This window comes from Ctenocephalides felis, unplaced genomic scaffold (assembly GCF_003426905.1).
Source record: "Ctenocephalides felis isolate EL2017-DRISC unplaced genomic scaffold, ASM342690v1 CF-g0.4_SCAFFOLD_01886, whole genome shotgun sequence".
Classification (NCBI taxonomy): domain Eukaryota; kingdom Metazoa; phylum Arthropoda; class Insecta; order Siphonaptera; family Pulicidae; genus Ctenocephalides; species Ctenocephalides felis.
Window position 1 is genome coordinate 108,580,025 of NW_020538040.1, and position 16,760 is coordinate 108,596,784.

At 31.7% G+C, this 16,760-nt stretch overlaps 1 protein-coding gene across 1 annotated transcript; it reads left to right on the forward strand.

Annotated features, from left to right (window-relative positions):
* The first annotated feature begins 710 nt into the window (after positions 1 to 710).
* LOC113375661 lies at positions 711 to 1,423 on the forward strand. The gene is made up of 2 exons (XM_026615586.1): positions 711 to 798; positions 936 to 1,423. Exons 1-2 carry the CDS (start codon positions 711 to 713, stop codon positions 1,421 to 1,423), a joined length of 576 nt encoding a protein of 191 aa, XP_026471371.1.
* The last annotated feature ends 15,337 nt before the right edge of the window (positions 1,424 to 16,760 follow it).

Sequence of the window (16,760 nt, forward strand, 5' to 3'; positions counted from 1 at the left end):
CCAAAATATTCAGAAACTTTTGAAACGTAAAGATATATAAAAAATTTTTCATTTTCGATTTTTTTGCGATTACTATAACTTGCCCTACGGGAAGTTAAAAACATTATGAAAACAAATGGGGCGCATGCCATTGTGCCTTAAGGCAAATTGCTGGAACTTTCCGTACCAAAAATTATTTTTTATTAAAAAGATTAACATTTTTGAAAAAAATTTACTCTGAAAAAATTAGATTTTTGAGAAACTATAAATTTTTAACAAAAATTTACTTTTTTTTGAAAAAATAAAAGAATTTTTGAACAAAAATTTATTTTGAAATATTTTGGAAATTCATAACATTTTTTCAAAGCAATCGTACTGCTTTTACTGCATAGAGATGAAATATCGAAGCGCGTAAGCGCCGCGTCGCCGTCTAACGGATAAATATTGGTACGGAACTCATAGGAATGTAAACAAAATTTTTACTTATTGTTAAAATCTCTATAAAATATCTGATAATTTGATGTGCATATGTCTAATAATCATTTTTGACCGCCAAATGGCATCGCTTCATCCGTGTTCCCGAAATCGTCACACACATACACGCATACACACACACACACAGAAATTAGATATTTCATTGTAAAAAATTATAATAGTTCCATCAGTTTTAATAATTTACTTATAAGTTAGTGAGCTGAGTGAACCTCGCCTCTGATAGAATTTTTGTTAAAATGTTCCCCATCAGAGAGGACATAGTGTCAAACTATGCTGGTGATACAATCAATGAATCAAATAGTCTGAACACAGCACTATGCCCAGGTTTATCAAATATATCCCAAACCCGCTGACCAGCTCATGCGACGGTATGACTAGTAAAGTAGAACCAATGGCTGAACTGTCACATATAATTTTAGAAAACGTCATTTTATAACGGAATGAGTCATTGGAATGAGTAGACAAAATAAATAGAACCAGAAATGGAGACTTGTTGATAACTATTTCTAAAAAAAGTGCGGACAAAGGCCAAGGACTACAACAGATTATTGCAGGTGTGTTAAAGGATGAGGCCGAAGTTATTTATAAGAGGCACCAAGAAACTATAGAAATAAGGGATATCCATGATGAAACCTCAAAAATTGATATTCAGATAGCACTACAAAAAGCAATCGGAGGAGCCTGCAACACACCAGCAGAAGCAATTAGGATTCGTAAGGCATATAGAGGTACCCAGATTGCTACTGCAGCTCTTCCAGCGACAATTGTACACGATCTGCTCAAAGCAAGTAGCAAAATACAAATTGGATGGGTCAACTGTCAAATTAAAATTATCAAGGAACTAATCCGATGCTTTAAATGCTGGCTATTTGGACATTATGGATCACAGTGCAAGAGCGAAGTGAATCGGACTAATCTATGCATTAGATGTGGACAAGAAGGCCACTAAATAGCCAACTGTATAAATGCAGCAAAATGTGCACTATGCGCTGAAAATGGAAACTCTGAAAATGTAGCACATCATGCCGGCACTCACAGATGTTCTGTATATAGGAAGGCCATGGAGAAAATAATGAATGCAAAAGCATGAAGATAATGAAGCTAAACATAAATCATTGTGAGGCTGCATACGGCTTGCTTATGCAGACGGTAAGAGATATGGAAATTGATGTTGCCCTCTTATCAGAACCTTACAAACAATTAACTGATTGACCATGGACAGTACCATCAAAGCTGTTATTTGGTCCTGTGGCAAATTTCGTTTCCAAAATGTTGTCAACAATAGCAATGCTGGATTTGTCGCAGCATTATTAGATGGCATACATTTATACATCTGTTACGCTCCACCTAGTCTTTCTTTGACAGATTTTATCGATTTTTTAGATCGTCTTGTGAAGGATGCAAAACAACACCACCCCGTAGCGATAGCCGGTGACTTTAACGCATGGGCGGTAGACTGGGGAAGTAGAAAAACTAATGCAAGAGGTAATGCACTTTTAGAGGCCTTTAATGCACTTGACGTTGTTTTACTAAATAGTGATGATAAGCCAACCTTTGTCAAGGGCACTGCAAGCTCAATAATAGACCTTACTTTTGTTAGCAATAGCTTCGTTAGAGAAAATTGCAATTTGGAGGTATTAGATATCTACATTGCTAGTGACCACAATGCAATCACCTAGGAAATATCAACGGAAAAAAACATTAGAAGACATGCGGAAATATCTAAAGCCATTGGGTGGAAAATAAAATCTTTTGATGAAAGCGCCATGAGAGTTGCCTTTAATTGCAAATCTATACTTTCAGAATACGCAGATGAGCATACTAGAGAGCTGATGGAGAGAATAACCAAAGCCTGTGATATCAGTATGACTCGTAAACATGGCATAAATCAAAGACAATCTGTGCACTGGTGGACTGAAGAAATCAGCTCTCTTCGTAAAGAGTGCATGGAGAACACACCAGATGAACCATCATCCTACCGTCCAATACAGCGGATAAATTTTTTGAAAGAATAATACATAAAAAAATAGATGCTGTAGTTGACCCAATCCTAGCAGACAATCAGTATGGTTTTCGCAAAGGGCGATCAACTATCGACCTATAATCTTGGTAGTTAATATTGCCAAGGAGGCAATTGCTGGAACCAGGCGGAAGGGGGGTGCAAAATATAAAAAATGCTTTTAATTCTGCAAACTGGGATTGCATTATGAATGCTCTCCGTGACAAGAACGTGCCAGCATACCTGTGCAATATAGTTGCAAGCTACTTTACAGAAAGAATTCTTATGTACGATTCACGCGATGGTACAGAAGAATATAATATATCAGGAGGTGTGCCGCTGTGGAATATTATGGATGATGGCTTTTTGAGGCTAGAGATTCCAGAATGTGTAAAACTAGTAGCATATGCAGACGATGTTGCCATAGTAGTTGCCTCCAAACAAATTGATGACATCGTAAGTTTATTCGATATAACATTTAGAAAAATTAATCGCTGGATGGGAACAATGAATCTCCAATTAGCACAACAAAAAAGTGAAGCTGTTCTTATCACTAGTAGAAAAACAATAGAGACCCTCAAGCTAAAGATAGGAAATCTAGAGATCACGTCAAAACCTCACATTGGTTACCTTGGCGTAATGCTTGATGCTCGTTTGAATTTCAATCGACAGGTGGAACACGTTAGTGTTAAGGCGTCAATAGTTAGGACGAGACTTGCTCGATTGATGCCTAATGTTGGAAGTCCTAAACAAACAAGAAGGATATTACTATTGTCAGTTGTTACTTCGGTGCTGACATATGGTATCTCCATATGGGCTGATGCTCTTAAATCTCAAAAATCGAGGAGAATGGCAGGGCCTATATATCGTCTGAGTGCTATAAGAATTGCTTGCGCTTTTCGCACAATATCGGCGGAAGCAGTGTGCGTCATTTCAGGAACTGTGCCTCTCTTAGCCTTAGCAGAGGAAAGACGGTCAATTATTATAGAAGACATCAACAACTGGCAGCAACTGTGGGATGTGACAGTGAAGGGCAGATGGACGCATCGTCTCATTTCAAACATCAAAGCCTGGCCAAGTTGCACTTTACTTTTTGCCCCGTATCTTCGGAACGGCTAAACCTGCCTTCGCCAAAAACTAATCTGCACGTTTCCTTATCAATATGAATCGAATGTTTTTTAAATTATTCAAATCGGTTGATCGGTGTTCCTGAAATTGTCGACGAAAATTTGTATCCGCACACACATACACACACGCACACACACATACATACACAAACACATACATCCATTTTTTCTAAGGTATGCCAAAATATTCAGAAACCTTGAAACAAAAAAATACATAAAAATTTTCATTTTCGATTTTTTTGCGATTACTATAACTTGCCCTACATGAAGTAAACTAATCTGCACGTTTCCTTATCAATATGAATCGAATGTTTTTTAAATTATTCAAATTGGTTGATCGGTGTTCCTGAAATTGTCGACGAAAATTTGTATCCGCACACACATACACACACGCACACACACATACATACACAAACACATACATCCATTTTTTGTAAGGTATGCCAAAATATTCAGAAACCTTGAAACGAAAAAATACATAAAAATTTTCATTTTCGATTTTTTTGCGATTACTATAACTTGCCCTACATGAAGTAAACTAGTGGGGCGCATGGCATCGTGCCTTAAGGCAAATTGCTGGAACTTTCCGTACCCAAAATTATTATTTTTTAAAAAGATTAACATTTTTGAAAAAAAAATTGCTCTGAAAAAATTAAATTTTTGAGAAACTATAAATTTTTGACAAAAATTTACTTTTTTTTGAGAAAAAAAAGAATTTTTGAAGAAAAATTTATTTTGAAATATTTTAGAAATTCTGAACTTTTATTCAAAGCATTCGTACTGCTTTAACTGCATAGAGACAAATTATCAAAGCGCGTAAGCGACGCGTCGCCGTCTAACAAATAAACGTTGGTACGGAACCCATAGGAATGTAAACAAAAGGGTATGGGCGCATTGTCATATAGAATCGGGCCCACCCTGGTATTTAAATAATTTATATGCCATTTTATAGGTCTAAATGATAAAAACCGATATACCAATTTTCAACTTTATATCTCATCTTATGGCCGAGATATCATTGAAAATATGCCAAAGTGGCCCCTTTTTTCAAAGTCACTTTTTCGCGTAACCATAAAAGATACCAAAAAAATTTTACGCTATCCTACTCACATTGAGTCGGACCATATTAAGTAGAACAATCGATGCCAAAATATCGTTTATTATTAGCTGAAAAAGACAAAATAATTTTTCTATTGATATTTTTGGGTAGTGCGTTTAGTTGGACCACTTTCTAATTAGCGTTATTCCAAAGCTTATTGTTTTTTTCTTTTAGTACTGAAAATATTGTTCAAATCAATTTGGTGGAACACATTGGAAAATTGAAAAAAACCGGAGCCAAAACACCCGCGCGTAACGCTAATAGTACCCTGCAATTGCATAGAGTTCGTTCCAACGCAAAGCAGTGCGCGATGCGCCCGAAATGATTCCTAAGAAATTCTGAACTTTGAATTCTGAATCTGAAATACAATTTCATTTATTTATCACTGTGAGTAATTTAATTAAAGTAATAAAAGAATTTTAATTATATTATTAGAAATAAAAATTTATTGGTGTTGTTTTAAAATTTACAAGTGCATCATATGATTTACACAAATACTTCGGTATGCTAAATAAATAAATAATAAATCATTTAAAATTATATTTTGTTAGTTTAATCGTCATCACTGTCGTGGTTAATAGCAATCGAAGTTTCCACTATTATAAAAATTTTCTACAGTATTTCTGATGGACTTATAATATATAATAGCCGCAATATGTGAACAGCAACCAACAGTCCTCAATCCATTGGGACAACTACAGCACTATCTTAAAATACTTCGATAGTTGGTGCCAAGCGGAGTATATTCAATATAAACATTATATTTTTTGTTATTTATATGCCGTTATTGGACATCAATTCTAACTATATTCTTATATTCTTTTACGTAATATAACTTCGGGTGATTTTGGTAAGACAACATTTTAGCCAGGTAAGATATTGCTTGTGATAACTGGTATGACCCAGTGAATAATATTTTAAGTTCTCGTTCATTCAATTGTGGGAAATTTAACAACTGATCTGGCTGAAGAAATTGAAGTGTTTTTGCTCGTCTGGTCCATCGATTTTCAATAACTTCATCATGTAAGGTGTTGGGTATACTTTGTTCATTCATATAGTTGATCATTTCATCAGCCAAATCTCCATCCGATGATAATCGTTTTCCATACTTATTATGTAAAAAACCTACAATTTTACATATTGTTTGGACTTTAGGCAATAATTTATTTTTTAGTGTGTTGTGTAAAAGCCGATATCTTTGCGCAATATTACCATGCACAGCTTCAATTACCCGTCGAAGTTTTGTAATTCTTCTGGATTTGTTTGCCTCTTCTGTTGTAAGTTGTTTTCTTCTACCCCTGCAGCATGGTATAAGAAGCACATATCCTGCTGATTTTATATCCGTTAGAGCATCACAAAAAACGCGATCTACCAATAGAATATCATCAAGTTGCAAGAAAGTTCTGATGCCATGCGCATGTTTTAATATAATTTTCATGATTGTGGCATCATTTTGTGTTGCCAGATATGGGCCTAAAAAGTCAACCATGAAACCATTTGTTGTACAAATTGTAAGTGGTTTGCATAGTGGTACCCGCTTTCGGCCAGAAATTTTCTTTTCTTTGATATTCATTATTTGCGCTCTTTTCTTGTCGTATATATGTACCATCACATATTAATGCCAGTTGCTCATTGGTTAATCCCAGAATTTTTTGTGCGTTGTATGATGTCTCCGATATTAATTGGTCTGTGGTAAAAGACTCTAATACAAAATTTTGATCCAATATATCTTTTTCGAATTCAATTAAAATTTGTTTATAATAATGAGAGACTTGTCTCTTTGAAATATTAAAAACGCCGGCGATGACTTGATTAGAATTTCCCGTTTTCAATTTGAACAAAAAAAATAACTAATGCTTGAAAAACGTTTTGATTATTACTGTTTTTCATTGATCTAAGCATTATACTTATTTCAGCGATTACTTCTAGACTAAAACCTGTTAATATTTTTATTTGCTCAGACGATATAGATAAATTATCTATCTGCTTAAATAATGAAACACTTGTATCTGCCAAAGCGTTTAAAAATATTGATATTTCCTTCTGAGGGGCGAGACCAGTGTTTGAATAAATACGTAACTGTCGTATTACTTCTTTATATTTTTTTTTTCAAAAATATGCTTATTGCATGCACGATTTCCAAGCGGAATATATATTCTGACTTTTACAAATGCGTGAATCCTGACTTCTGGAAGAATTGTAATTAGGTCGGATTTTTTACTGCAAATAGAATAATGTCTATGCGTCGATGCAACTCGATTGAGACAAAGATCCACGGATAAATCAGTTTTCGGAGGTATATTACATTCATATTCACTGCAAGAATCACTAACACATTTGTTTTCAGTACTACTATGCGATAAATCATTAATATTGTCTGTGCTTGCTTCTCCTCTATGAGGAATTAGTCTACAAGTGGAACACAAAATATTACCAATTTTAATTATTTTTCCTATTGAACTATACAACTGTTCATCATCCTCGGTTAGAATGATTTTCGTTCTATTGCGCATTTTGAATAAATATTTTTTACAGTTTTTGCAAGTTTTAGACATTATTAGTTCTACTATGTTAACTAAATCACTAAATCAACTAAATCATTAAAATATATTTTATATATATACCCAAAATCCCAAATTTTCACATAAGCCACATAAAAAATACAAACATGAAAACAATGTAATTTTTGAAATAAATTAACTGAAAAGTTTTATGTTATGAAAATGATTATTAGAATACTTTCAGTAATATTTTTTGTAAATTCCTGAAGTACTATATAGAAAGTTTCCACATCAAATGGCGAATAATTTTTGAAAAATTTTAAATAAAAAAGCAAAGAATTTCAGATTACCATTTGTCATATTTCTTTTTGTATTGTAGTATTGAGTAGTAATGATAAAGATAGGTCACAATAAGGGCTTCATAATCACAATGTTAAAATTATCATTCAAAAAAAAAAGAAAGATTTCTTGGGTTTGTTGAAATTACAATGTTTCATCATTCTATTATTTCATATGAGTACATATAACTATATAATAAATATTGTCACATTCAGAATTTCTTAGGAATCGTTTCGGGCGCATTGCGCACTGCTTTGCGTTCGAACGAACTCTATGCAATTGCAGGGTACTATTAGCGTCACGCGCGGGTGTACTGGCCCCGTCTTTTTCAATTTTCCAATGTGTTCCACCAAATTGATTTGAACAATATTTTCAGTACTAAAAGAAAAAACAATAAGCTTTCGAATAACGCTAATTAGAAAGTGGTTTAACTAAACGCACTACCCGAAAATATCAATGAAACATTTTTTTTTCAGCTAATAATAAATGATTTTTTGGCATAGATTGTTCTACATAATATGGTCCGAGTCAATGTGAATATAATCACATAAATTTTTTTTCGATATATTTTATGGTTACGCGAAAAAGTGACTTTGAAAAAAGTGGCCACTTTGGCATATTTTCAATGATATCTCGGCCATAAGATGAGATACAAAGTTGAAAAGTGGTATATCGGTTTTTATCATTTAGATCTATAAAATAGCGTATAAATTATTTAAATACCAGGATGGGGCCGATTCTATGTAGCAATGCGCCCATACCCTTTATCTTCTTATCTTATATATAAAAATGGAGCTCGCTTTCAAATGTCTTAGTAAAACTCGAAAACGGCTAAACCGATTTGGCCAGTCTTAGTCTTGAAAAATTCGTGTTAATCTAGAGAAAGTCCGAAAGGTGAGAAATTATTTAAAATCCGCGTTGAAACTTTACTATTTTAATTTGAAAATTTGAAAATGAATACTACTCATATGTCAAAACAAAGTTAAAACAGATTATGTGTTATTCTTTTAATTTTAAAATTTAATTATTCATATATTTTTAAATGCTTATTTTGATTTTATATGAGGTTTTTATTTAAATCTCAAGTGTTTGCTCACTGCCGTTTTGTATTCTTTCATCAAGAGCTTGAAATAATACTATTCTTATTGATTAAGGCTTCTTATGAAAGAATAAATAAATAATTTTGTTTCAAACGCATAAATAATGTGTTCCCAAAACATTTTCTAAATTATATTATTATTTCATATAAGGTTATTCAAATTCAGATCCTAAATTTGGAATTCATCGAAGGGGACACCATAGATATTTCTGTCTAATCACTTATTGCAAGTTATAATAGACAGCGATATAAATAAGAAAATTAAATTATAACACAGATAGTAATTTTAGAAATCATATTCATAAAAATCTCAATTATGTGTACATACAAGTACAAGATCTTCGGAAACAAAATTGTTTGAAAATTGCTTATAAAGCTCACATTATGTTATGTGACATCAACACAAGTACAGTTTAATTAGATATGGAAGTAATCATTACAAATATTTACAGCATCGGAGCTGTCTATTTACAATACAAATTTTTCATTACAAATGTGTTACCAAACCATTTTATGAATTATATTATTATTGCATTTAGGTTATTCAAATTGAGATCCTGAATTTGGAATTCATCGAAGGAGACACATGTGACATCAACATAAATACAGTTTAATTAGATATGGCAGTAATCATTACAAATATTTACAGTATAATCTATTTACAATACAAATTCTTCATTACTATATTAGAATGAGTTTTGTAGTTATATGGCCCATGACATTAATATTTTTAGGGTTTGACAAATATCACAGTTCACAAAAGAATAAAAAGTATCAGCAGTACGAAATTGCATTATATAACATGATTTCATCATCCAAATAGACTTTCTAATGCATGGAAAGAAGTTTTTCTAGCATTCCAATTTGCAATGAAAAAATTAAAATAGTTAAACATATCCCACATAATAATAAAATTTTTACAGAATTTTCCTTATGTTGTTCAGATACTAATGCTGTTATTGATCGGTTTATGTTGAGAATGTACATTTATACAAGCAAATTTATAAGGAAGAAATGTCCATTTTATATAGCTATATAACAGTCCGGGGTAAAACTTTAAAATGGCTGTACGGATTGGGCCCAGTCTTAGTTGCATATTTTTATATTCTTTAATATTTTTTTAGATTATATCATTATTTTATTTAGATTATTTCAATTAAAAACCTAAAATTGGAATTGATCAAAGGAAACTTTTTGTCGAATAACTTACTCCCAGATATACCAGACCACTATATTTAAATAAGAAGATTCGGTTGATACTATAGCTTTAGAACACACACCTGTAAACATGTCATTGCACAAAATTACATGTTTTCTGGAATAAAATATTTTGAAAATTGATTATAATGCTCGCATTCAATTAAATGTATCAATAGTTCCACTACTAGGACAAGTATAGCAGAAAAATGATTCACGGATGTCCTACAATTTTGAAGGAATTCCTTCCGAACGATATGTCAAATTTTATCCATTTTAGACACAGTCAGGTATCGTTCATGTTTTATTAAATCACTCTACAAATTTAAAAAGATGAAAAACGTCAACAATCATTGGATAATGCAATGTAAAATATAATTCACTAATGGTTATTTTCCACTAATTTTGAAGAATGAACTGGAAGAATTTTCTATGAATTTTTGGAAGAATGGATAGTAATATATGAAGATCCGGGGTTAATAAAGTCCTCCACCAATATCTCAAAAACCAGTAAAGTTTAGCATCGCCCAACAACAATTTTTGAAAGTAGAGGGGAAAAGATATATAACCAGCTATAACCTTGATTCTTACGACTTTTCTATCGGGAGATAAACGGTAATCTTTGAAAATCCATAACGAAAGTATTTCCTTTTGTTGTTAGTTTTTTGGGTTGTAAACACTGTGATTTAGTTCACGAGACCTTAATATAAGTTTTAACTATACGCTATTTAATTGTTTTATGAAATGTAATGTTAATTTTGAGTAAGATTCAACAATTCAAGTTTTCTTTATATAACCACTTTAAAAACTTACATCTGTGTGGGACAAAAATGACCAACTGAACATTGACCACGGCTAAATTTTAAAAAAGACTTGGATTGAATGATACCATATTTTTATAGAAAGTATACAAAACTTCCAGTTTGATTCCAAAACATGGACAAACGAATATTGTTATTATAAATTATATAATTTATTATTATACAAGTAGACTTTGTAGTTTATTGTGTTTATAATACCTCATTGTCTGTACCGTTCAAACTACACATCCTTACACTCCTAAAATAAAGTATTCTTTTTTTTTATTCTTTAGAAATTGTTTAGAAGAACCTTACTTAGCAAAACAACGTTTGCCGGATCAGCTAGTACTTAATAAAATCTCTTTAAAATATCAGATAAATTGATGTGCATATGTCTAATGATCATTTTTGACCGCCAAATGGCAAGTTTTTTTACTTTTTTTACTAGATCTCCGAAACCGCTAGACCTGCCGTCATGGAAATTTGATGAGTTCTTCCTATTGTTAATACAAGTAAAATGTTTTCTGAAGTATTCAAATCGGACGCCCCGTTCCCTTGAAAACTGAGTTACCGTTTTTGGCACTTTTTTCCAATATTTTCGGAACGGCTAGACCTGTCTTTGCCAAAACTAATCAGCACGTCTCCCTATCAATACGAATCGAATGTTTTTTGAATTATTCAAATCGCTTCATTCGTGTTTCCAAAATCGTCGACGAAAATTTGTATCCGCATACACAGACATACACGCACATACACATACATACACACATATACACACACCCACACTTACATCCATTTTTTCTAAGGTATGCCAAAATGTTCAGAAGGTTATGAAACGTAAAGATATATACAAATTTTCATTTTCATTTTTTTTGCGATTACTATAACTTATCCTACGGGAAGTTAATTATTAAAACGAATTCATTATTGCATCATCTTACAAACAAAATATTATTGGATCGATACACGGAAATATACAGCGTTAAAGTCTGAAGTACGAAAAAACTCTACTAATACTACAAACCAATTACATTATACAAATTTATTGCAGAACCATCAGATGGTCAGATACAATTAGCATGTCTATGATGTAACAATTAAAAGAGAAAAAGTTACAATAAACTAGAAAATAACATTAATAAATCAGTTCGGCATTGTTCTAGTTAATTAAAATAATGTAATATATATATATTACAGTTAGAAAATAACCATTTGAGCTCCTGAAAGCAAGGAAATTCGAAATGACCATTTTAAGGACCACCCTAATATATATATATATATATATATATATATATATATATATATATATATATATATGTGTGTGTGTGTGGGTGGTTGGTTGTATGTGTGTGTAATAATTTTTCAGATGGTAAATGATATATAGATAAAAAGCGTTTTAACAGACATCCATCCAAATAATAAGGAAAAAAACTATTTTTTTCTAAAAAAAAAAAACAATTATTGAACCTTCATACGTTTCAAGTCGCAGTTTCGCTTTTCTGTAGTGAATAAAACACGCAAATCATATGAAAAACAAATAAATCACAAACAATGAACAAAATACTTAAAACACGGTCATATTTGTAAAATATCTAAATTGAAAAATTAAATTAAAATTAATTTGTGAAAATTAAATTTAATTCATTAAAACTAAATTAAAATTGATCTAAAAGCAACCATCGCTCTGACCAAGAATGTTACAAAATTGGATTTGATTTTTTTTTTAAATTATCTGTATTATCTGTAAGCATATTAATTTTTCTTTATTTGTATATATGAACAAAAAGACCCCTTTTTTCTTAAAAAAAATTATTGTACCGATTGATCCGTTGATAATTTGTCAAAGAATGTGCGTTGCAAAAACATCTGAAAAAAACTCGTAAACTTTCTTTTGTACCAACTTGCCCTGTTTTCTTTATCCTTTTGCAATGACGAAAACATATTGCGTAAGTGCGTTAAATCTTATATGTAAAAGAAATTTAAACAACATTCCGAATATATAAATTTTCGAGAAACAATCTATACCATGGACGGTGGATATCTATTAAACCAAATCGCGTTTGGCGTCGCGGTGAATAGTTTTCATCAATTTGCAAAAATACGTTTGCTCGATCGAATTACACATCCAATTCTATTGTCTTATTTGATGGATATCCGGAAGATGTAAATAGTAGTACCAAATATGCAGATCGAAATCGACGATCAAGAAAAACTGCTTTAGTAGATAAAATTTTTGACGACACAATGATTCCAACTGTGCCACACAATAAGTTTTTGGTCAAGGACATAAACAAGAAGCAACTCATTAAAATGTTGAAGACAAAATTTGAAGCTAAAAACTTTATGGTCAAAAAACAAACTACGGAAGATGCGGATGTATTAATAGTTTTTTTTTTTTTAAATATTTATTTGGCCTCGCTTACTCTGAGCATTTAGCCACCTACAACATTTTTTATTTATTTACATTCTAAAATTTTTTCTTCAAAACTTTGATTGAATTGCGCTCTATCTAAACGTTAATATTAAGAGCTAAAACTTTCAAAGAATTGTTTTTTATCTATTTGGAACCATTTGAGCCCCTGGGAGCAAGGAAATTCGAAAATTACCATTTTAAGGACCACCCTAATATATATATATATATATATATATATATATATATATATTAGGTCCTTAAAATGGTCATTTTCGAATTTCCTTGCTCCCAGGAGCTCAAATGGTTCCAAATAGATAAAAAACAATTCTCTGATAGTTTTAGCTCTTAATATTAACGTTTAGATATTACTCTAGTTTATCTCTTTACTTTGATAAGTGTTGTTATGTTATTTCCTAGTTTGTTTCTCTTATTTATAGGTTCTTTATAAAATTATAATTTTTATAGTTACTTAGTTTATATCATTTTTTTAAATTTTTACCTTATAGATCCACTGATGTTGACATCAAATTGTATATCGAAACGTTTGGAATTGAAGATTATTTCATAAATCTTTGTGTTTTCTTTGTTTGATGTATCGCTCGCGACTTACTCATAATATTATATATATACTCTTTCGAGAATTTTTATTGAATACTAGCCGGCCCAACAGACTCCGTCCTGTCAAAAAAATTGTAAAGTGGCGGTGTTTTGTGCCTATCTTTTTTCTATTCTTTGCAAAAAATTATCCTGAACAGAACCGTCACCTTGGTAATAATTCGGTGTGAATTAAGAATAATTAAATAAAACACTATAAGCATTTAAAAGTAAGTAATTTTAATAATGTAAATCATAATTCAAAAATCAGTTCACTTTTCATTGTAGTGCTTTGTGATAAACGATTTTTTGTTTGATTACCTGGCGCATAGACAAACAAACCTGATGGTTTTCCAATATGGGAACAAACAACATACAATTTGGCTGCCAATATAGCTTGATTAAGAAAAAGATATTTCTATGTTTATATAAATATCTATTCAAAATTAGATTATCAAAAACTACACAAAATGTCATGACATAGATCATTGTTTTTTTTACAAATTGCGTTGCCTACTCGATTAAAGAAGAAAAGGGCTGTTTTTAGGGTTTTCCCGGCAATTATTCGTTTTTTTCTCGCCGTAACAACCATCCTTGGACTTCAACGAACATTTTAAAAAAAGAATTGGCCAAATTGGTCCAGGCGTTGTCGAGTTATGCGCTTACCAACACATTTTGCGATCCATTTTTATATATAAGATTAAGTAACTTGATCCACTGAGACGGTTTACTTGGCTCACCTACTTCAATTTCGCATATTTTATTATTTTCCAATTTAAATTTCAGATTTTTTTCGTATTTTTCTTTTATTTTCCTTACAATATCTTTCTAATTGAATTTTATGTTTAATGTTTTATATTACATTTAAATTCCTTGTATACTAGACACATTTTCGAACACACTTTCTATTATTTCTTTCGCCCACATATGCACTTTTAATGGCAGAATGGGATCTTATATCATTTTAAAATTAAAAAGAAGCGTGTTTACACTTTTGAAACGCTCCATTATTATTTGCTCAAACAATAGGCTATGCCTGCTGCACTTATCATGTTATTAAATATCACTTACGTTATAGTCTACTCGATGTTCACTTTTCAAAATTTCGAATCGAACTGACTACTCAGAAATACCCAAGAGTCAACACAACAGAGCCTATGATACGCCCCAAAGAAGCACAATGTATCTGCAGCAGTTTCTGAAGAAATTTGATGAGATGTTTAAACAACTTACTCTGGACCAAAATACCATGATCTTCAATATGTTAACCATACTTAATAAAAAATAATGGGTAGTTTTCTGCGCGTAGCTGAGTGGAATGCCAACGTCATTCTGAGAATCATTGCATTGAAAATGAAACTTTTTTACACCATCACATGATCGACATCCTACTCCTCACAGCTTTGGCATACTAAACACCTCACAAATTTGTCATGCTTCAAAATTCCACACTACAAATTTTATCCACCAAATCATCCAGACAACACTGACAATGGAGGAACAGGAATTCTTATTAGCTACAATGAAATCACGAAATTTCAAAGTTCTGAAAAACTCATATACTACAAACTTAAATAAAAATAATTTGTTTCCAGTAGGACTTAGTTGTATCGGCCATTTACTGTCCGCTGAAAACCTGAAAAAAAAAACAAGAATACCAGAAAGATACTGGGACCTAGATCTATTGTAAGGGGCGATTCTAATTCTAAAAACAACATGTGAAGTTCTAGACTTACAATCTCTTAAGGCAAAAAATCAGCGGAAGTGAAAGACAAATAGTCATTCTTATCAATAGGGATTCCAACCTACTGGTCATCAGACGAACGCAAAATTCCAGATCTATTCGATTCCTTCATTACCGGTGATATTTTATCTGTGTATATGGTCATACAGGACTGCTTTGATTTGTCGTCGAACCAGACTGCGATTATAGAAACTTTCGGTGTCAGTATTATAAAATGTACAGTGTAATGTACAATGTAACTGACAAGCATTTAGTTAAAAAATAGAAGGTAATATCGACCTCAAAATCAGAATTAAAAGCAAGAAAAAATTAGACCAGAAAAAAAATACATTCATAGAAACATTGCAAAAATCTGTTAGTAATGCTACACCAGTATTAAATTATAAGGAAAAGAAAGTCAACATCCCTCTAAATATTAGACAGCTGATAAACGAAAAAAGAAATGCTAAGAGAAACTGACAAAGCAGTCACACTCCAAATATCAAAATTGTACTTAATAAACCAACCAATACTTTAAAATCTATATTAACTAGTGGGGTGGGTGGCATCGTGCCTTAAGGCAAATTGCTGGAACTTCCCTTACCGTAACGAAATGTTCGAGGATTACTGAATGTTTTCAAATTGATTATTATAAATATTGTAACATTGTCTAATATTTATAAATATTATATAAACTAAATTGCAGAGTTGAAATTATTTGTAAAGTATATTAGAACTATAGTCAAAATTAAAAATAAATATTTTCAAAAAAAAAAATATATACAAATTTTCAAAAATATATACAAAAAAAAAAAAAAAAAAAAAAATGGGACAATTTTTTTTACAAAATCGATTATTTTGTTAAAACAAGCAGAAAGTTCTTTGAATCATTTAAATCGGACGCTTAGTTCTCTCAAAAACTGCCATTTTTTACATAATTAGCTCCGTATCTTCAAAATGGCTGGGCCTGCCTTTGCCAAAAACTAATAAACACTTCTCCCAATTATTGCTAATTGAATATTTTTTAGATCATTCAAATCGGATACTCCGTTCTCTCAAAAATACGATTTCTATTTTCTGCACTCTTTGCTCCGTATCTCCGAAACGGCTGGACCTGCCTTTGCCAAAAACTAATCAGCTCTTTTCCCTATCAATAGGAATCGGATGTTTTTTGAACCATTCAAATCGGTTGTTCCGTGCGCCCTAAAACGTGACTGGAAATTTGTATCCACACATACATACACACACACACACACAACCACACACATCCATTTTTTCTGAGGTATACCAAAACGTTCAGAAACCTTCAAAACGTCCAAAAATGTAAAAATTTTCAATTCCGATTTTCGACCCATTACAATAACTTACCCTACGGGAAGTTAAAAAAAAAAAACA

What these genes read in the sequence shown, in the direction of transcription:
- LOC113375661 (XM_026615586.1), top strand. Translation starts at nt 711, where the DNA reads ATGTTCCCCATCAGAGAGGACATAGTGTCAAACTATGCTGGTGATACA. An exon ending in GAACACAGCACTATGCCCAG is followed by an intron (nt 799 to 935) that starts GTTTATCAAATA and finishes TGGAATGAGTAG; the next exon opens with ACAAAATAAATAGAACCAGA.